The following is a 19,323-nucleotide window of genomic DNA, read 5'->3' as shown; positions in this document are numbered from 1 at the left end:
GCAGGAACAAATCTGATGCTGATGGAAGCCGGTGAACCATGTGACTGGAGCAGGAGTGTTCCTATTGGACAGCCAGCTCCTCCCCGGCTGTCCAATAGGAACGGTCCTGCTCCAGTCAAATGGTTTCCCGGCTCCCACCAGCATCAGATGTGTTTCTGCTGCTCCCGTCGGCTGAACAGGGACATCTGCTGCTGTCACCGCCACCAGGACTTCTGCTGCTACTTGCCATGACGTCGCCGCGGTCCTCCTCACCCCCCGCAGTGGTCTTCTTCACCCCTTCATCGTCGACTGCAGGTAATTTTGAAGTCTTTTTCAGCTGCTCTGAAATTACCCGGCGCCGGTTCCGACCCAGTGCTGGGGCCAGACCCCTGCTGCCGGCTCTGGGTACGTTCCAGGTAGCTGAAAAAGCACCGGGTACTCGGCATATCACTAATAATAATAATTTATAGCGTCAAACAATACACAATATATTTTTCCTTTTAGTCATGTTTTTTTTAATTGTGCAATACTTCCCAAAATCAGTAAAAATAAACAGAAGATGAGAGCACAAACTCATAGGGAAGACTGTTGTTATTTAATTTGACAAGAAAACACTCAGAAGTAAGTTAAGTTCAAGCACACAATGGTGTAGGATAAGAAGCTGTAAAATCCAAACCGGGGCTGCCACAACCTCCACGATATCCTGCTGAGTCTGCTCCTTCAGTGTGAGTGTCCTACCCTCAGCGTGCAAAGCCGTCCTGCTTCCGCATCACGTGCTCCATCAGCGCGGTACGTGATCCAAGCGTCACCAGGGGGATGGTCTCAGGCTGATAGCGATCCAGCTCCAAGAGGAAATTCAGTGCTGGCCACAAATAGTCCCAGCTACAATTCCAGCTGGCCTATCAGCCTGAGAACATCCCCCTGGTGACGCTTGGATCACGTACCACGTTGATGTCATGGAGCACGTGACGCAGAAGCAGGACGGCTTCGCGCACTGAGAGTAGGAGACTCGCACTGAAGGAGCAGTCTCAGCAGGATATTGTGGATGTTGCAGCGATCCCGGTTTAGGTCTTACAGCTTCTTATCCTACACCATTGTGTGCTTGAACCTAACTTACTTCTGTGAGTGTTGTTAACCGTTTTTCTTATCCAATTAAATAACAGTCTTCATTATGAGTTGTGCGCTCTCTTCTTCTGTTTATTTCTTCTGGTACTTTTTTGGACCTGTGGGTTGGATCCTCAGAAGAGAGCTGCACCTCTTGTATGGACCTTTTTCTGTGTGCTGGACATTATTAAGATATGTATTTATGACTTATGGGATATATACTGGGATTTTGTTCAGTACAACCCTTTTACTGTTTTATTTACCTTACCCACATGGGCATGAGCGCTTAGTTGATTTTTAATTTTTTTAATCTGCCTAGGGGTATTTATCCCCCAAACATAAGTGTTTTAGTGACTTAGGAATTCTTGTATCAGCATTGTGATTTGTTTAAAAAAATCAGTAAAGAAAGACAGATGAGAACTGCATTAAAAGACTTGGTAAAAACGAGTTTTTACCAGTAGACTTTGTTGGAATATCACTGTATTTAACCCTTTTAGTAATGAGTTGGCTTAAGGAAATGATTACCATTAGCACAACTAATTAACATTACAGCAACATTATACACATGCATACAAATTGAACTTGCCAGCAATAAGCTATTAGACCAATCCACTCTTATACAAATGCTATTGGTGAGCTATTGATTGATTGCCATGGGTACTGTACTATACATGGCCAACTGTACTTTGTTTTATGAAGATTTGGGAAGTCTAAGGCCAGGTCCCCGCTGGCTACTGCAGCGCCCGCTGTGGCGGACGCTGCAGGGACAAGAGCCGCCCCACAATGGAGCCGGGGCCGCTGCGCCGACAAACTCCTGCTCTCAAGATTGAGATCAGGAGTCGCGACGGAGCGTTATGCCACGCCCCCCGGTGGTTCAGCCAATGAGGGCGAATCTGCTGGGTGCCGTCACGGCCGTGCCCCGTCACCGCCACGCCACCCCACCCTGTCTTTCCCCCTACAGCTCACTGCAGACCAGGGAATTCGGCCGCATGCGCCCCTGACTCGCAGGCGCGCGTTCAGCGCAGGCAGCGGGGCCACAGCCTAAGGCCACGCTAATGTGCACGAAAACAAAAACATTGCCGCCGCCGCGTGCGCTTATAGTGCACGCGACGGCAACAAGCGACGGAGCGACGCCGCCATCGCGAAAATCTGAAGCCGGCAAAATTTGATTTTTCAAGGGCCGTCGTGTCACGTGACGGCCCTTTAACAAATCAAATTGCCGGAAAACCGCGACCCTGCCGCCCGGCGAAACATAACTTTCGCCGGTGGCGACGGGCGACGTCACCCGCCGTGTCGCCGTCGCCAACAACGGCACTATAGGCACGGCCTTAGGCTTAAAGATCTGGTAGTGATCTTAAATCAGGAAGAAAATTGGGCTCTACGAAGGTTGTGGTTCACTTTACTGGCAAAACTGTATGCATTGATTATGATTTACACATTTAAACTTAGATAAGCTTTAAAGGAAAATTATCGCCTAGATTTAAAATGAACGATAGCTATGTTTAATAGATTAAATGTTTGGGTAAAAGAGTACAGTAGCTTGGTGGTAATGTCACGGCCTCGACATGGAGGCACTGAGTTCATATCCTCATTCCAGCTACTTGGGCAAGTTACCGTATCTCCCTGTGCCTCAAAATTAGATTGTAAGCTCTATGGGCCAGTGGCGCGTGCCTGCAAAATTCTAGATACAGCGCTGTGTAAACCGTCAGCTCTAAATAAGAGCATAACAATATTATTAAATGTACTGTAGCTGATTGACATTTTTTGTTTTTAGGAAAAAAAAATATCTGATAAATGGAAATATTTTTAAAACTTGTACATTTTCCAAGGGAAACAAATACTTTGAGTTTTTACATTCATTTCTGAAATCTTTTGGTGATAATACTATTAGTCTTCATAGCCACAGGTAAAGTGTTATTTTTGTTTTGTTCTCGGTTTGCAAAATGATTGATGCCATCTTTGCTCAAACAGATAAATGTAGTGGATGATATGCTTAATATAACGCCAGTGTTTCTGGAGACATGCAAAACATTTTTATTTTTTTTACAAGATACAAATAAGTACAACGGTTACTTTAAGGGTGATTGAAGCCAATTATACTGATAAATTGAGCCAGTCCTTGTCTGGGGACTCTTTTTTTAATAAGCTTGAAGCAGGGAGTCCCCAGAGCTGAATTGTGTTATTTTCAGCTTAGGGGACCCCTTGCTTCCCGAGATAACTACCTCCGTACGTGCTGCTTGTAGGAGCACCGGCTGGGTGGTCAATGTTGCGGTTTTAAAGTCCTGCGTTCTGTGGGCCAATAGGAAGCCGCAACATCATCCCTTGTGACTTCCTATTGGCCCCTGTGACATGGGAGAATTATACTGCGCAGAGATACTGGCAGATGCTACAGTGGTAAGTATCTAGGGAAGCAGGGGGCCCCGGCACTGAACTCAATGTGATTCAGTTCCGGGGACCCTTTGCCTCATAAACATTAAAAAAAAAAACAGTGTCACTGTTGCAGGGTCAATGCAACAAAACGTGGGTTTCTTAAAATGGGCTTGTTTATTTAGCTCAAAATATCGCATACAAAAATAATACAGATTCTTTTCAGCAAATGCAAACGAACAGAAAAGTAAGTCCTGAGCAGGGCTTTGTCCTTTTTCCCACAAGGGCTGTATAAAGTCCAGAGTTGCAATAGTCAAACATTATTGCACAGGAAAGGCAGACCTTATAGCAAGCAGTTTTCCTCCAGCGTTTCAGTGTGTCTCACTGGGTCAGACAGCTTGGCATGTGTGAGCAGTCTGGGTTTTTAAAGCCCCTTAACGAGGCAGCTGGGAACAGTAATGTGCTACCCTTTGCAGAATGCCGCTGGATATTCCAATTGCAAACCCAGAGCCTACCGGGGCTGAATGGAGGTTTGTTATATTCCTCCTTTTTGTAAAATATAGGTTCTATATATGACAACTTATGAAGTATTGCATTGTATTGTATGTCTTTATTTATATAGCGCCATTAATGTACATAGCGCTTCACAGTAGTAATACAAAAAAGTGGTAATCAAATAAATAACATATAATATAAATAACAGATCATGGGAATAAGTGCTTTAGACATAAAAGTAACATTAAGGAAGAGGAGTCCCTGCCCCGAGGAGCTTACAGTCTAATTGGTAGGTAGGGAGAACGTACAGAGACAGTAGGAGGGAGTTCTGGTAAGTGCGTCTGCAGGGGGCCAAGCTTTATGTATCATGTGTTCACAATATCCACAGTGCTACTCATATGCTTCTTTAAGCAAGTGTGTCTTAAGGTGGGTCTTAAAGGTGGATAGAGAGGGTGCTAGTCGGGTACTGAGGGGAAGGGCATTCCAGAGGTGTGGGGCAGTCAGTGAAAAAGGCTTAAGGCGGGAGAGGGCTTTAGATACAAAGGGGGTAGAAAGAAGACATCCTTATGAAGAACACAAGAGTCGGGATGGTGCATAACGAGAAATTAGGGCTGAGATGTAAGGAGGGGCAGAAGAGTGTAAAGCTTTAAAAGTGTGGAGAAGAATGGAGTGCGAGATGCGGGATTTGATCGGAATCCAGGAGAGGGATTTCATGAGGGGAGATGCTGAGACAGATCTAGGAAAGAGTAGAGTGATTCTGGCAGCAGTGTTTAGGATAGATTGTAGGGGAGACAGGTGAGAGGCAGGAAGGCCGGACAGCAGGAGGTTACAGTAATCAAGACGGGAGAGAATGAGGGCCTGAGTCAGAGTTTTAGCAGTCGAGCAACAGAGGAAAGGGCTTATCTTTGTTATATTGCCGAGGGAAAAGCGACAGGTTTTAGATATGTTTTGAATGTGAGGAGCGAATGTGAGAGAGGAGTCGAGTGTGACCCCTATAACAAAAAGAAAAAGGAAAAAAACTGGTGCGCTGATAAAGTTGACCTTGGGAATAGTTCATCCCAAAAATATGGGGGATGAATAAACATATACATGTGAAAAGAATTAAAACATAACAATGCAAGAAAAAAAAAAAAAATATATATATATATATATATATATATATATATATATATATAATTTAAATATATAAACATATATACACAATTGTAGGATAAATGAATGATAACAAAAGACAAAATAAATATTTAACACATCAATGTATGTGACATGAACCAATAGGAATTTCTCAGTAGGTGTAGTGCAGACTGATGATGTGTGGATAATTAAATATATATATATATAGAACAGTTCTTTAAGTACTAATGTGTGAGGGGGAAAAAATATATATGGATGTCCTTGTAACTTGCAAAAAACAAATGCTGCCTTGAAGATTCTAAGGATAACCAATCCTTAGTATGGAGATTGCATCAAAAAGAAAAAAAAGAAAACAGCGCAATGTTTTAGCAAGAACATGATAATTTATGATGAATTGAAAAGATGAAGAAAAATAATCACACAGTACAAATATAAAAAAGATATGGGTGAACTGCAATAAAAAACAAAAGTTTTGCCTGCTTGATAGAGGACTAGTGCGAAGAAGTTTACTTTGTTAAACGAAACGCGTCGCGACTGTTGTGGCTGGCGGTTTTACTACCCACCACCAGTACACACTCAAGTGTACCGTTCCTGCTTATTTCCGATCATTTCTATGCTATCAAAAACGGACAGGCATACTAAGGACACCTATTGAAGGCCCCGGTTCCTGCACATGTGTGCTACACTCTGCACCATGCTACCACACGTGGAGGACAGGAGAGTGAACAGAGACAGCCCCAGCGCGCGGGTCTGATCTCTCAGAACTGAGATTACCCTTCATACTTCCTATGTGATGCCCTACTCCTGTGATAGACACCAGATCGGGGATTATTAAAGAAATTTTATATGTAAGTTACTAATTTTATTATTTGTTGCTAATACAATATCTATCTCTCATCTTGGTGCGCTTTTGTGTTTTTTCTTGTTTTGCTGATATTGGTATCACCATCTGGGTTCCGGTGGAGACCACATTTGGAGGTGGGGGAGACACCTCATAAACACAGAAGCAGCAAGAGAACTGAGAGGGACCAACACTCCAAGTTTAAAGAGCCAGAGCGCGGACTGAACTTTTCATTACATGCACTGGAGAACCTGCTTATTTAATCTATTTCTAATTTATGTGTGATCTGTTTGTTATAAGCATATACTGAACATTCCAGAGCATATAGTATACTGAACATTCCAGAGCATATACTGAACATTCCAGAGCATATAGTATACTGAACATTCCAGAGCATATACTGAACATTCCAGAGCGTATACTGAACATTCCAGAGCGTATATCAGCAGTTTTGGCTGACACAGCTTGTTGTCCTAATCTCTATGATTAATATATCTTCTATTATTCATGGGTTAGAAGTTGACAACATCCAGTAGCATTAAAAAATAAAAAAAGTTATCGTTTAAACTTTTGGTACTAATTGTCTATGTAGACAGAATTTAATTTCAGATAAATTTCTGGTAAATCGTTGAAATTGTGACGAAAAAATAATTTTAAGAGTCATAAGTCACTGTGATTATCATTGTAATATACAGATGTAGCATCCATGATTTAAAACGCGATTGCATCAACGGACCGGGAAAAATAAAAACGCAATGTTGCTTTCTTTTATTGCAAGATTTATCGGAAACAAATGGAGTCGCAATAAATCTTGCTTGAAAACTTGCGTTAAACCTGGCTTTAGTTTAAAATACAAATAAATCAGTAGTGGAATTTGTATTAAGGTTACCAGATTAGTATTTATACACACAATGTTTGCTGGAATAAGAGGACTGGCCTTGTTAAGAGAGGCTGCTCTTTCAAATCATCCTTTTATTTATATAAATTGTCTGGTTTTTAACTACTTCATAGCAAAGGAATATCTACCACTTTTCTAATCGGTGCATACAGTAGAAGACCCCTCTAGCACTGAAGCCATTCATTAAAAGTACTTAGCTGAAAATATACCGAATGAAGTGGGCAGCAAAATGCATGGAACAAAATTCTTAACATGATTAAATATGACATTCTTGGTTCACTTGGCAAACAAAAAAAAAGGAAAGGGATTTTAAAAGTGTGAGGTCTCTGGTTTAGTTATTTTTTGCTAAATCTAGTTCATGACAAAATCTGACAGAAAAAACAATGGTGTACTAAAACTAATGCCCTGTTGCCAATTAAACGGCGATCAAGCCATGAAGATTTGAAATGTATAAATGCGGCATTGTCGTTTCCATCAATGTTAACATACTTGAACAGAGTTTTGTACCTTCAGATGTACAGTATACGTCTGTCCAGGAACAGGATTGTGTTTTCTTTCTGTCTTCAGGCTGCCAGCACTCCTCAACCTAGCTGTCGCAACGATGTTGCGACCCCTTGTGGGTTTCTTGGCTTCCGCCAGTTGCCTTGGCAACCCCCTGCCTTTTAACAGGATGGACTGTTCCCCCTCCCCTCACCAGGTGGTATTGTCCCAGTCAATTTCCCATCAGCCCAGACCAGCATGCTGTATTTTAGTTCCAGCAGCCATTTTGAACAGACATCTCTCTTATCCTGGAAAAGTTACTGATTTTTACCTATCCCTATATCTTGCATTTAGCCCACTTCCCTCATAGCCCCCCTTCCCCTCCATTGCTCTCATGTCCCAGTGTTCCCTCAGTACTTTTCCCCCCTGTTTATTTGTATGTTGTTGCCCCAAATAAACATTTCAGCAAGTAAGAAGGTTCCCTTATTTGATATATGGGATTGAGTTAACCTGCCTTTCCCTACGCATCTGTCAGGGTGTGCTTGGTCCAGAACAACGTCCATGTTGAATTTCTTCTCTCTCTTAATGGAAGCAACGCTGAAAAAAGTAAAACTTTGTGACTTCACTTATGCAGTGGATCTGCATGACAATTCTTTTTCCAATTCTGCAAAGAGATCCATGTTTAGTTATCAAAATATAAATCTATGCAATTCATTGTAAACTTAGGAAAGTTGTTCAAACAGATATATAAATATAGAAAACGGCTAGTGTATTATCTGTCACTTGGGGATCTCTCTGCTTCTTTCCTCAAATTTCTTTGCTGGCGTCCCATTTAATGCAATGCCACCCACACAATGATCTACAGTACTACTTCAAAGCTCTAAAGCCTAGAGTCATCAAACTGCTAAAAGGATAAAATAATGTCATTGATGGAAAAAAATATTTTAACGTTTATCAAATATAACGCATATTAAATATATCAGAGCCAAGCATCAAAATTAGTAAATAACTGCATTTTATTCATTTTGATGCCTTCTATATCTGGCGGAAACCGGCTACTGCCAAAATTAAACACCATTCTTGTTTAATCGCCCACCCCATTACGCGCACACAGGATAGATAACTTAAACCAACCTGGTATACAGTAGGTGACAAAAACGTTTCACCTCAACATTTAGCAATATGGCGAGGGTATTGTGGGGTGAGTGATGGGGTATGTAGGATAACCCCTTGTCTATGTGGCTAGTACTAGCCTCTTAAGTAGGCAAAGGGAGAGTGGTGACTGTGTACTTTAAGGAATATATTAACCCCTGTAGTGTCTGTCCTTTGGCATCGATAGCTCTATGTGCCAAAGGGGTTTAATATATTTTCTGCCAGAGGGTTTGTAATATCTCCTATTACATAACCCTATTGTAGAACTATGAGGTTTCCCTCGCCATTGCATCACTGGCAGTAACTAACTCTCATTTATTGGGGAAGAAAATGACCACATAGCTATCATAATATTTATATTGCATCCAGTACATTTTTAATGAAAAATATGATTTGGACCATACATTTTTTTTTTTACTGGGTGCCATATTAACTCCAGTTTAATTTGATGCCTCCTGGCCTTAATTCCTCTGTCTCAACTTACATTTTAGTGCTTATATCTTGCTATGTACATCCTTGCCTCGTTTTCTCTTCTTGAGGAGGTGTTCTGTGAGTCCCAAAGAATTCTACCGCTCTGCCCCATCTCTTTCACTGTTCTCTACATTTGGAACTCTTACGCTCATTATCTACCAAGTTTCCCATCTCATCTTCAAGAGCCACCTGAAAACTCCCCTTTTTAATGAAGCATTACCGTAGCTCAGTAATACAACTACTCAAAGTAGTGTAGACAGGCCGTTTTATCATTTTAATTATGCCTTACAAAACGTATGTGTACTTCTTCTGTCGGTGTGTATATCGTCCAACATACCACTTGGAATAAAAAAATCTTTGGGGCACTGACTCCTTTCTCCAATGTTTACTTCTAGGTTTGATGCAATCATCCATATTTGAATAATTCTTACTTGTATTATGTCTTGCATAATATGCTTGTAAAACTACAGTGTACATGGTTGACGCTATATAAAAATATGCATTACAAATATGGAGATCAAAACAGATTAAGGATGGAGCCATGATGTAAAATAGTCATAGAAGAGAATAATAACTTTTTTTCATATGGTGCTTTTCTCCCATTGGGACTCAAAGCGCTTCACACTTACAATATACTGTAGTGTAGGGCAAGCAGCATTGTACATAAGATTTTTACAGACACGGTGCCTGCCTAGAAGAGCTTACAATCTGTGTATTTTTTGGGTTGTCTGAGGCACCAGGAGATACAGTACAGTGACTTGCCCAAGGTCATAATGCACTGACATTGGGATTTGAACCATAATCCCCTGCTTCAAGCTTGGTGTACTGTAATTGTTTTCAGAGTCAGTTAGCCACTCCAACTCTGAAGAGATGGATGAAACAGGTCAGGTTTTCAGAATAGTCTATCTTCAGCACAGGTGGCTCAATCAGAGCTTCAGTCAAAGACTCTTCGACTGAGCCTCTGATTGAGTCATCTGTGATGAAGCAGGGATAACATGAACACCTGACCCGAAAGGGGTCTTGAGGACTGGACTTGAGCAACCCTGCTATATACACAGGAGACTGTAAAGGCTGCATGTAAAGACTCAATTTGCAAGGCAGGAGTATACACCAACTTAAGGAGTGTTATTATATATATAAAGCCCTGGGCAGGAGAACACTAAGCAACCCTCCATATCATAGAAGTGGATACAAGACGATAGTATTTCCTGAGGTGCGGTCTGGGATTGTGCCCAGAAGGAAACACAGAGTAGCTTACTCCATAGACTGAAACTGAGAAGGGGGTCATCTAATGATTATTGTTACTTGATCTATTTATTGTTTTCTTGTTATTTAACTGGATTTATTTTGGCACCTATATCCAATGTACTAAAAAATAATATTTTTGCCAAATTTCCTGATGGTTATTACTTCTCTCCTTCATCCTCTGAATATCGCTCTGTCCTCTCCGCACGGTGTATTCTACAGTAGTAGGTAAGGACGGTAAATACCTGGGGTTGCCGTGCAGGGGTATTGCAGGTCACACTTCAGGGTTACCCCAGAGAAGAAGCTAAACTGGGATAGATACCCTTGGTCTGTAACTCATATATAGATGGATATAGAGGTTTTGTTTACAATCTTTATTCTCTTTGGTAATAAGACTGTCAGTCTGCAAATAGACCATAAATAGTTTATTTCCCCCGTGCTCTTTGTAAAGTAATTATGCCATCATTATTCAAACAGACAATCCTAAGTAGAGGTGGACTCGTAGAAAATAAAAACAGTTTTTCACAGGATACATAGTAAATGTGTTACATTTTATTTTTAAATAATGAAGTTTCGAATTTTTACATTGTAATTAAGATGATCATTAGACACATTACACTTTCTCTTCTCTGTAACTTATTTTTCTCTCTTTCTGCATGTAAATAAATAGTTGGCAAATACATGACAAGCCAATGAACTCCTGTTTTAAACACTTACGTTGTCTTCATGTACTGTAGCTGTCAAATATGTGCAACATTTTAAAGAGCCATGTGAAATGGAAATGACAGCTTGTTTTATGGAACTCTCTTATCCGTTCATGCTCGGACAACTTGGCTTTGTTGTCCTGAAACGTAGATTACTGTCGATCATTTCTGGCAATATATTATGAATGCAATTAAACATTTACCTCGATGCTAAACAAAAGTTTGTTTAAAAATCATTATTGGATTTACAGTCCCATTAGTATGTCATTATATTTAATACATTTTCTTTCCACACCAATAACTTTGTGGAATGTTTTGGGACTATCTGCTTAATGAACCATGTGATACACATACACGCTGCTTTAAAATCAAAGGTTAATACTTTGGAGATTATGCATATGTAAAGTCTGCTGAGAATACTTCTGCTCTTTTAATTGCAAAATAGTAAGACAGGGCCAAACAATGAAGAATATATGGTTTTCTAAACGAAGAATTGCCAATCTGCCATTTCCCCAAGATAAAGATATTGGTTGTTAGCCCGTGTAAATTAATTACATATGTAGCCCTGTGTAGTTTTGGGGTTACATGTCTTTCTCTTCCTGTGCAATAATCCCTTTTAAGGGCAGGTTTGCCAGGAGTAATCATGGGGTTTGCCCTCACACTCCTGTGCTGTGTAATATCTAGTGAAGGAAGTGACATCAGGCTCTGTGTCCACTTACAGTGACATAGGGGTGGTGCCAACTGAATCTATTTAATATGCAGCACATCCTGTATTTAGTTAGTGTCTCAACCACCTGAGTGAGACTGGTCTGACCCAGCAAACTGTCAAGGCTTTGGCAGCTTTTGTGGCCCTCCCTTAGGGAGAGGTGGGGGAAGGCTATTCCTCTTACTCCATCAGGGAGTAAGGGAAGAGCAAGGACAGCTTCTAGGGCCCTGACTAGGAGTGTTGTCCAGGGACTTCCTTTGGGTTGGCAACCTGAGATGAGCGGCTAGAAGACCGGCCGCTATGATGGGCGGCTGTCCATGTATGGTGACAATAAAGGATGCCAAAGAAAGAGGTCGCTTCTGTCCTGATTGTGGAGTCACTTGGGAAGAAGGTGCACATAGAGGTTCTCTTTCAGAGACTCCTCCCTACTATGCTGGGGGTCTGGAAGAGATGGAGGCGCTGTACCATGAGTGAGTATAACTCAGCAATACCTCATAAGCCAGTCCTGATGCCATCCCCCATACCATCGCGGGAGACTCAGGGATTCTGTAAGCCAGCAGGTGCATCACACTACACTTCATGTAACGGGTCAGTGTCCACATAGGGGGGGCAATATGAGATTGGCAAACACCGTTACACAAATATGCATCTACTGCTCTAAAAATGGTGTTTTCGCAAATGTAGCTTTGTTGTGGTAAAGTGAGAAATAACTTTTAGACTAGGCTGGCTGGTCTAGTGGTCAAGGGAGCAAATGCCTTCCTGACACTTCAAAGTTCAGGAAGAAGACTGGTCTCTGTGTCTTTTAGTATGAGGTCACCAGGACCCAGGAGGCTACTGCCTGCATTCAGCATACTGTATGGAGGTTCCCATTAAAGCAGCACTACAGGTTGCACTGCTTGATATATATTTATATTATATTTGAAGCAGGGGCCTAGTACGCTGAATCCTGTTAATTTAAGCTCTGGGGACCCCCTGCTTCCAGAGAAACGTACCTCCATTGGGGTGCTGGTATCTCAGTGGAGTGTAAAGGTCCTGGTCATGAAGGCCAATAGGAAGCCGAAGGAATGATGTCACAGCTTTCTATTGGCCCATGGGACATTTAAATGCTGCTGTTTCGTTAGGCACACAAGTTACCTGACTGGAGAGACATCGGCACCCCTACTGAGGTAAGTATCCCTGAAAGCACGGGGTGCCCAGAGATGAAATGAATGGTGTTCAGCTTTGGAGACCCCCTGCTTCAATCCCATATCTAAAAAAATAAAATAAAGCAAGCAATGCAATCTGTAGTGCTGCTCTGTGGGGAGGGCCATGGAGCTCCTCATAACCTGGAGCAGGGGAGCGCAAACTTTTTCCCCTGCGCCCCCTCCCCCCTTGCTGGCAGTTCCCCTCTCTACGCGCCCCTCTCCCCCCTGCCTCTTACCTTGCCTTCAGCGTCATGATGTCACGTTACCATGTCAACGTGATGTCACATGACCTCGCGACAGCATTTGACACCGCTTTGCCATGGCGACGCGTCTTAAGAGGCCGCTGGAGCCAAGGTAAGTGCAGTTTACAGAGAGGCCTTCGCCGCTTCCCCGGCACTTAATTTAAGTTACATTTTTTGTTGAAAAGCATATATCCTGCAGTATCCGGCTATCTGGCACACCAGCATCTATTAGACGGCAGTACATCTATCAAGCTTGCATCACCTAGGGCGGCACCTTGGTTTACACAGCTTGCCATATGTATTTTATGAGCAAATATTTCCCATCCTAAGTCTCTGCTATTCATATATATGAGGTAGTGAAATGGGAGAGGGGTAGGAAGACGTAAAGACTGTGAAAAGGGAGCAGAAAGAGAGAGATACTAGTAAGCGTACAATCCCAATCTGATTTTGTTTTTGTTGGCATCACTGTCCTAATAAACGACTCCAGTTTAGAATCCCAGATATTGTATAGCTTTATCGTAGAATCTTGTTTGGGGCTTGGAAATATGATTACTGTGAGTTTTTTCTTTTTTTGCAAAGGCACTTGCATTTGTCAGGGCGTGCAATTAACCCATGAAGCGCTCTATTAACCAAGAAAGTAACACTATTTGAGTGCTTGAGGCATTCTCTGTGTAATTCCGCCTAAATTCTTGGATGTTTAGAATACCTTTCCATAATCAGTAACATGAAACATTATTTTCTCTTTTATTTTCTTCAGAGTACATTCAAATTTAAATCTGAGAGTGATATTCATCTTGCTGAACACCACAAACAAGTTTTGTATGACGGAAAACTGGCCAGCAGTATTGCGTTTACATATAATGCAAAGGCCACAGATGCACAGCTCTGCCTTGAATCGTCACCAAAGGAAAATCCCTCCATATTTGTGCATTCACCACATGCATTAATGCTTCAGGTATGTCTTGATCAAGTGTGTTTTCCACTGCCGGAATTACTGCAGCTTTAGTGACTGGGAGACCTGCAACATACAGATTGGTGATTTGTTGCAGACCGTCAGGCCTTTCATGGGTGCCATAGTAATTATCACTTGTGTAGAATGTCATTGTCTCATTTCTTAATGATTTTGAATTCACTAAATAGATTTCTTTGGTATAGCATATCGTGTGTTATGAAGATAAACCAATGTGTAAACAGCTGTTTACAGTAAGAATGTAAAAATGCCAAACTGTTTCTTAAAGACTTAGTCTTATTTATTTGGTCAAATGTTGTGTTTTTACAATTTTATCTCCCTACCTTTAACTTTTCCTTTTTCTACTTTGTATAAATATTAATCTGAACGTTATGCAGGTTTATTTATAAGCTTGCTGTCAAATTATGTGCTCAGTTAATCATTAATGAAGACATTAATGCACCTTAAAGCTGCAATCTATCCTATACATTTTTTTATATGCATATTTGGAGTCATGGGTTTCTTTGGAGTAGAATCACCTTATTATTTTAGTGATGTAGATACCGGGGATAAAACTCCCTCCTGAAGAAACAATATGGCTGCCAAATCTTGCAAATTCTGGGGCCAAAAGGAAGCCACAATGTTATTGATTGTGGCTTCTTATTGGACGATAATGTCGGCCATGTTTTTCTTCTTGGGGAACTCATTTGATTTTTCATATTTAGGATAGCCATGTCTATCTGAACCGGTTTTTAATTACCTTACTGTATTGGCCTCTACCTCTCTTGGAAGTCTATACAATTATTCCACCACCCTATATGTGAGGTACTTCCTCACATTGCGCCTGAACATCTAACCCTCCAGTTACAGAATATGACCTCTTGTTCCAGTGCTTCCATTTTCCCTGATGTATGCTTTTCCCTGTAGCTTGCTGAAACCATTGATATATTTCAGGTTCTATACTATCCCCCTCTCCTCCAAAGTTATAGACTCAGAAGAGTTATGACTTAGAGTAGACCATGCACCATTTTAGTAGCTCTTCTTTGCGCAACTTATTTATATCTATAAAACAGAAAATGTTGTTTGTTTGCTGTGCCTCTGGGCAATCTGATTGGTCCGTCGGTCTGTCACTCCGCCTCTGGCCAATCTGATTGGACCGTGGCCCGCCCCCGAATGCCTCTCATTGGCCTGCGTGGTTCGCCGTCCACACCTACCCCACTGGCACACTCTCAGAACAATCATTGCCTCACCACCTGCTCTCACCTCCCCTGCGGACTAGACACCACCTCAGGTACCGTGCTCTGCCTCGTGCCCCACCCAACACAACCCCCCCTCACCTCTGCACACTAAACCCCCCCGCTCCCACCTCTCTCCCCCCCTCACCAACACTGTGCAGTCACCCGCCAGCACACCATACATACACCGTCCGGTCACACACACCCCCCTCATGCACACCCTCCGCTGCTGACACCCAAATGCCACCCCCACCCCACAAACAACTGCCACCACCACCCTCCCCCCCTCACCCCTACCGTACACCCTCCGGTGCCACCGCTACTTACACTCTGTCATCCGTCCAGCGACCCCCCCCTCCCTCACCCCTCCTCACCCCTGCACATTACTCACCATCCGGTCACCCCCCCCCCTCCCGCACACCCTCCGCAGTGACCTGTGCACAGCCCCTACTGACCAGGCTGGAGCCGCAGGGTCAGTTACCAGGGGGAGAGTATTGGGGGGTGAGGACAGTGGAGAAAACATTGGTCATCCTGTAATAAATATGGTGACCTTCTCCCGTCCCTCTGATTTGTTGTTTCTGACCTTGCACAGCCTGGGCTCTTGGCCACATGTCTGTGCAGCTTCAGTGAGACTTCCAAGGACACAAGGGACATCCCCTCTCTGGTCCCAAGGGGGGGGGGGAGTGAGCACACAGATCTAAAAAGCGCGGGAGGAAGAAGCAATCAGGCCTGAGGGGCAGGTTGGGGAATACTTGCCCCTCCTTTCTTCCTCCTGTAACATGTTCTTTCCTCTAGCAAGATTCACACGCCCCACCCACCCAAGATTCACACCCCCCACCCACCCAAGATTCACACACCCCCACCCAAGATTCACACACTCCCATCAGAGATTCACATCCTCCCACCCACCCAAGATTCACAACCCAAGATTCACACACACCCCCCACCCACGATTCACAACCCAAGATTCACACCACCCCACCCACCCAAGATTCACACCACCCCACCCACCCAAGATTCACTCCCACCCCCCCACCCAAGATTCACACCACCCCACCCGCCCACCCAAGATTCACACACCCAAGATTCACACCACCCCACCCGCCCACGCAAGATTCACACCACCCACCCACGATTCACAACCCCCCACCCATCCATCCACCCAATATTCACACACCCCCACCCACCCAAGATTCACAACCCCCCACCCACCCAAGATTCACACCCAAGATTCACAACCCAAGATTCACACCCCCTACCCACCCACCCAAGATTCACACCCCCACCAAACAATTATTAGGGATTCACATCCCGGGCAACGCCGGGTCTCTCAGCTAGTCATTATATATTTTCTGTTTGAGGTATAAACTCCAGAACTGAACACCATACTCTAGGTGAGATCTTCCCAATGATCTATGTCCGTGTTTTTCACCCAGCGTTCCTAGGAACCCTGGGGTTCCCTGGGCATCCCTAAAGGGGTATTTGCATTTTTCACGTCATTTAAAATCCAGTAATCCTGTATTATCCCCTTGTGTTCTACGGCCCAAGAAGAGGATTTTGGACTTCTTGGCAAAGTTGTAGTTGCCACACTTTTGACCATTCCTGTAATCGACCTAAATAATGAATAATTTCTTTTAACACTCCTGGAGTTTCAACCCTGTTCTTTGTGCTTCAAACCCCCCACAATCTCACATATTTATCAGTGAGACCACGGGTGCTACAAACCAGTAAGAATAAAGCCAAATCAATGTTGACATTGAATTTGTATATCAATCAAGAACTAAATAGATCTTGATTTTCTTACATCTGTGTTTAACTTATGGAATCTTTGTAAATCAGAATTGCTGACCTGAGGAAGAGATAGAACTCTTTCACTTTATACTGAAGTACTCATTTACTCTGCACTATATCAATCATGCATTATCTGGATTTTTGTGGATTTTCAGTGTGCAAATTGCATTTGCCCTTTGTTTTTTTCAAGGGTAAAATGCAGACCATGTATAAGTGATTTACTGTGTATTATAGAAGCATGTGAGAAAATAAAAAATTGTGTGTAATTGAACCAAATCTTTCTTTTAATTTTTAGGATGTAAAAGCGATAGTAACTCACTCCATACACAGTGCAATTCATTCAATTGGAGGAATACAGGTTCTCTTCCCGCTCTTTGCACAACTGGACAATCGCCAGTTGAATGACAGCCAAGTGGAAACCACTGTTTGGTAAGGATTTTCAAATTCGTCTACCATATAATCCAATTTCCTTAGCGAATTCCAATCTGTCTTTCGCCCCAAACACTCCATGGTAATTACCCCCCTAAAAGTTTGTAATGAGGTCCAGTGTGGAATGGAACTGGGGCAACTTACTGGTGCAATATTCCTAGATTTTTGTTACTGTTGATCATGTTATCTTGCTAAACAAACTTCAGTGCTCTAGAATACGGAAGCTGGTTTAAGCTGGTTTCACTCCTACCTATCATGTAGATCCCAACATGTCGAGGATATCACCTGTGGTGTCCCGCAAGGCTCTGTTCTGGGGCCCTTACTCTTTCCAATCTTTATCAATGATCTACCTACAGCTTGTAATGGAGCTTCAATGCACATGTACTTTATGTGGATGACACAATCTTATATGCACAGCCCTAGCCTCTCTGACCTTGGACACGTACTTCAATCTGATTTTTTGAGACTTGAAAATTGGATTTCCCAAAACAAATTGTTTTTAAACACTGACAAAACTATAACAATTGTATTTGGGACCAAGGCTAAATTTCTAAAGCTACCAATGACGGAGCTTCAGATCAGAACCAACTCTAATACCATCCTAGCCCCTGTCACTAGTTTTTAATATCTGGGCATATGGTTCAACTCCCATTTAACATTTGAGTTGCACATTCATACCCTAAAACAAATCCTCCCTAAGCTAGCTGGTCTGAAAGTGCATCATACAGCAAATGCTAATGCCAATTATAGACTATGGGGACATAGTATATGACACAGCACCCCAAACTCACCTTGGCAAACTAGACACCCTCTACAACTCAATATGCCACTTTGTCCTCCAATTTAACTACAACACACATCACTGTGAAATGCTCAAAGAAATAGATTGGCCATCACTTGAATCTAGGCGTAAAGTTCATCTTTCCTGTCTTGCCTTCAAAAATGTTCTGGGCAAGCTACCTGTCTATCTGAACAAGCTCATCACCCCTACCACATGCAGCACTTATCATCTGAGATCTGACTCCAAAAGACTGTTCCCACTTCCAAGGTTCAACAAAGTATCCGGCCGCTCCTCCTCTTACCGTGCAGTTCACATTTTTGGGTGGAATTGCATCTTTTTGTGTTAGAGCTGCACATAGAGGTATGCTAGTAATGTTTCGATTTTTGGAAATAAAAAAAATCATAGCTGGTATTTCCTTCATAAGAAGCCATGGTTTTGTTTAATTTTTATGTGCATTCTGAAATTAGCATGAAAAAAAACCCTATGAAATTGGAAAATATCTTTGCTTTCGTGTCTTTCTACAACACCTTTTGCCAAACATTTTAAGACCCGAGTAAAATGTTGAAAAGGTTATTCTCTCAAGGACAGACCGTAGCCCTTGCTGTGTGATATTGCCCATTCAGTTGATGGTCAGTTATGGCATGCTGCCATGAAACTCAGCGGGCAATCCCCATAGAATATAAATCTTGATTATATCCATACAATAGAAATCGCTTTAAATAATGTAATATTTTACACTTCTACTAGCCAGTGCACCACGTTTATATTATTTCTTCTGGGGAAAGCGGGTCTCGGAGTAACAGGGCAAACGGAAGTATGATCTCAGGTGGAATGGGGTCTGTAGGAAGATTCCTTAACTGATGCATTATTCATTATCTTTCTTGCTTTGTGTGTGCTGTGGATTTTTATTTGCTGCTGACGGACATTCCTAGTATCCAGAAGAATTGCAAAACTGAAGATCTTTCCAGTTTTATGACTAATGTGCAGTAGGCGTTTATCTATGTACTATATGCATAGCACAAAATAACTATAGTTTGAGTTCTGTGCAATACAAACTTCAATGTGGTGCATTATTTATTGTCAAATGGAAGCTCGTTGGATGTCACACTTGCACATTTACCTGTCCGCTATTTATG

At 42.3% G+C, this 19,323-nt stretch overlaps 1 protein-coding gene across 9 annotated transcripts in view; it reads left to right on the top strand.

Annotated features, from left to right (window-relative positions):
* NBEA (neurobeachin) overlaps window positions 1-19,323 on the top strand; it is a 714,827-nt gene that overhangs the window by 219,993 nt on the left and 475,511 nt on the right. For all 9 annotated transcript variants that reach the window (XM_075592121.1, XM_075592113.1, XM_075592110.1 and 6 more), the window contains exons 9-10: window positions 13,760-13,957; window positions 17,273-17,406. In XM_075592121.1, the coding sequence (XP_075448236.1) occupies window positions 13,760-13,957; window positions 17,273-17,406 (332 nt within the window). The remainder of the gene's footprint in view (window positions 1-13,759; window positions 13,958-17,272; window positions 17,407-19,323) is intronic.

The sequence above is a fragment of the Ascaphus truei genome, chromosome 3, assembly GCF_040206685.1.
Source record: "Ascaphus truei isolate aAscTru1 chromosome 3, aAscTru1.hap1, whole genome shotgun sequence".
NCBI lineage: Eukaryota > Metazoa > Chordata > Amphibia > Anura > Ascaphidae > Ascaphus > Ascaphus truei.
Note: the sequence above shows the minus strand (reverse complement) of the source record. Positions and strands in the feature narration are given on the sequence as shown.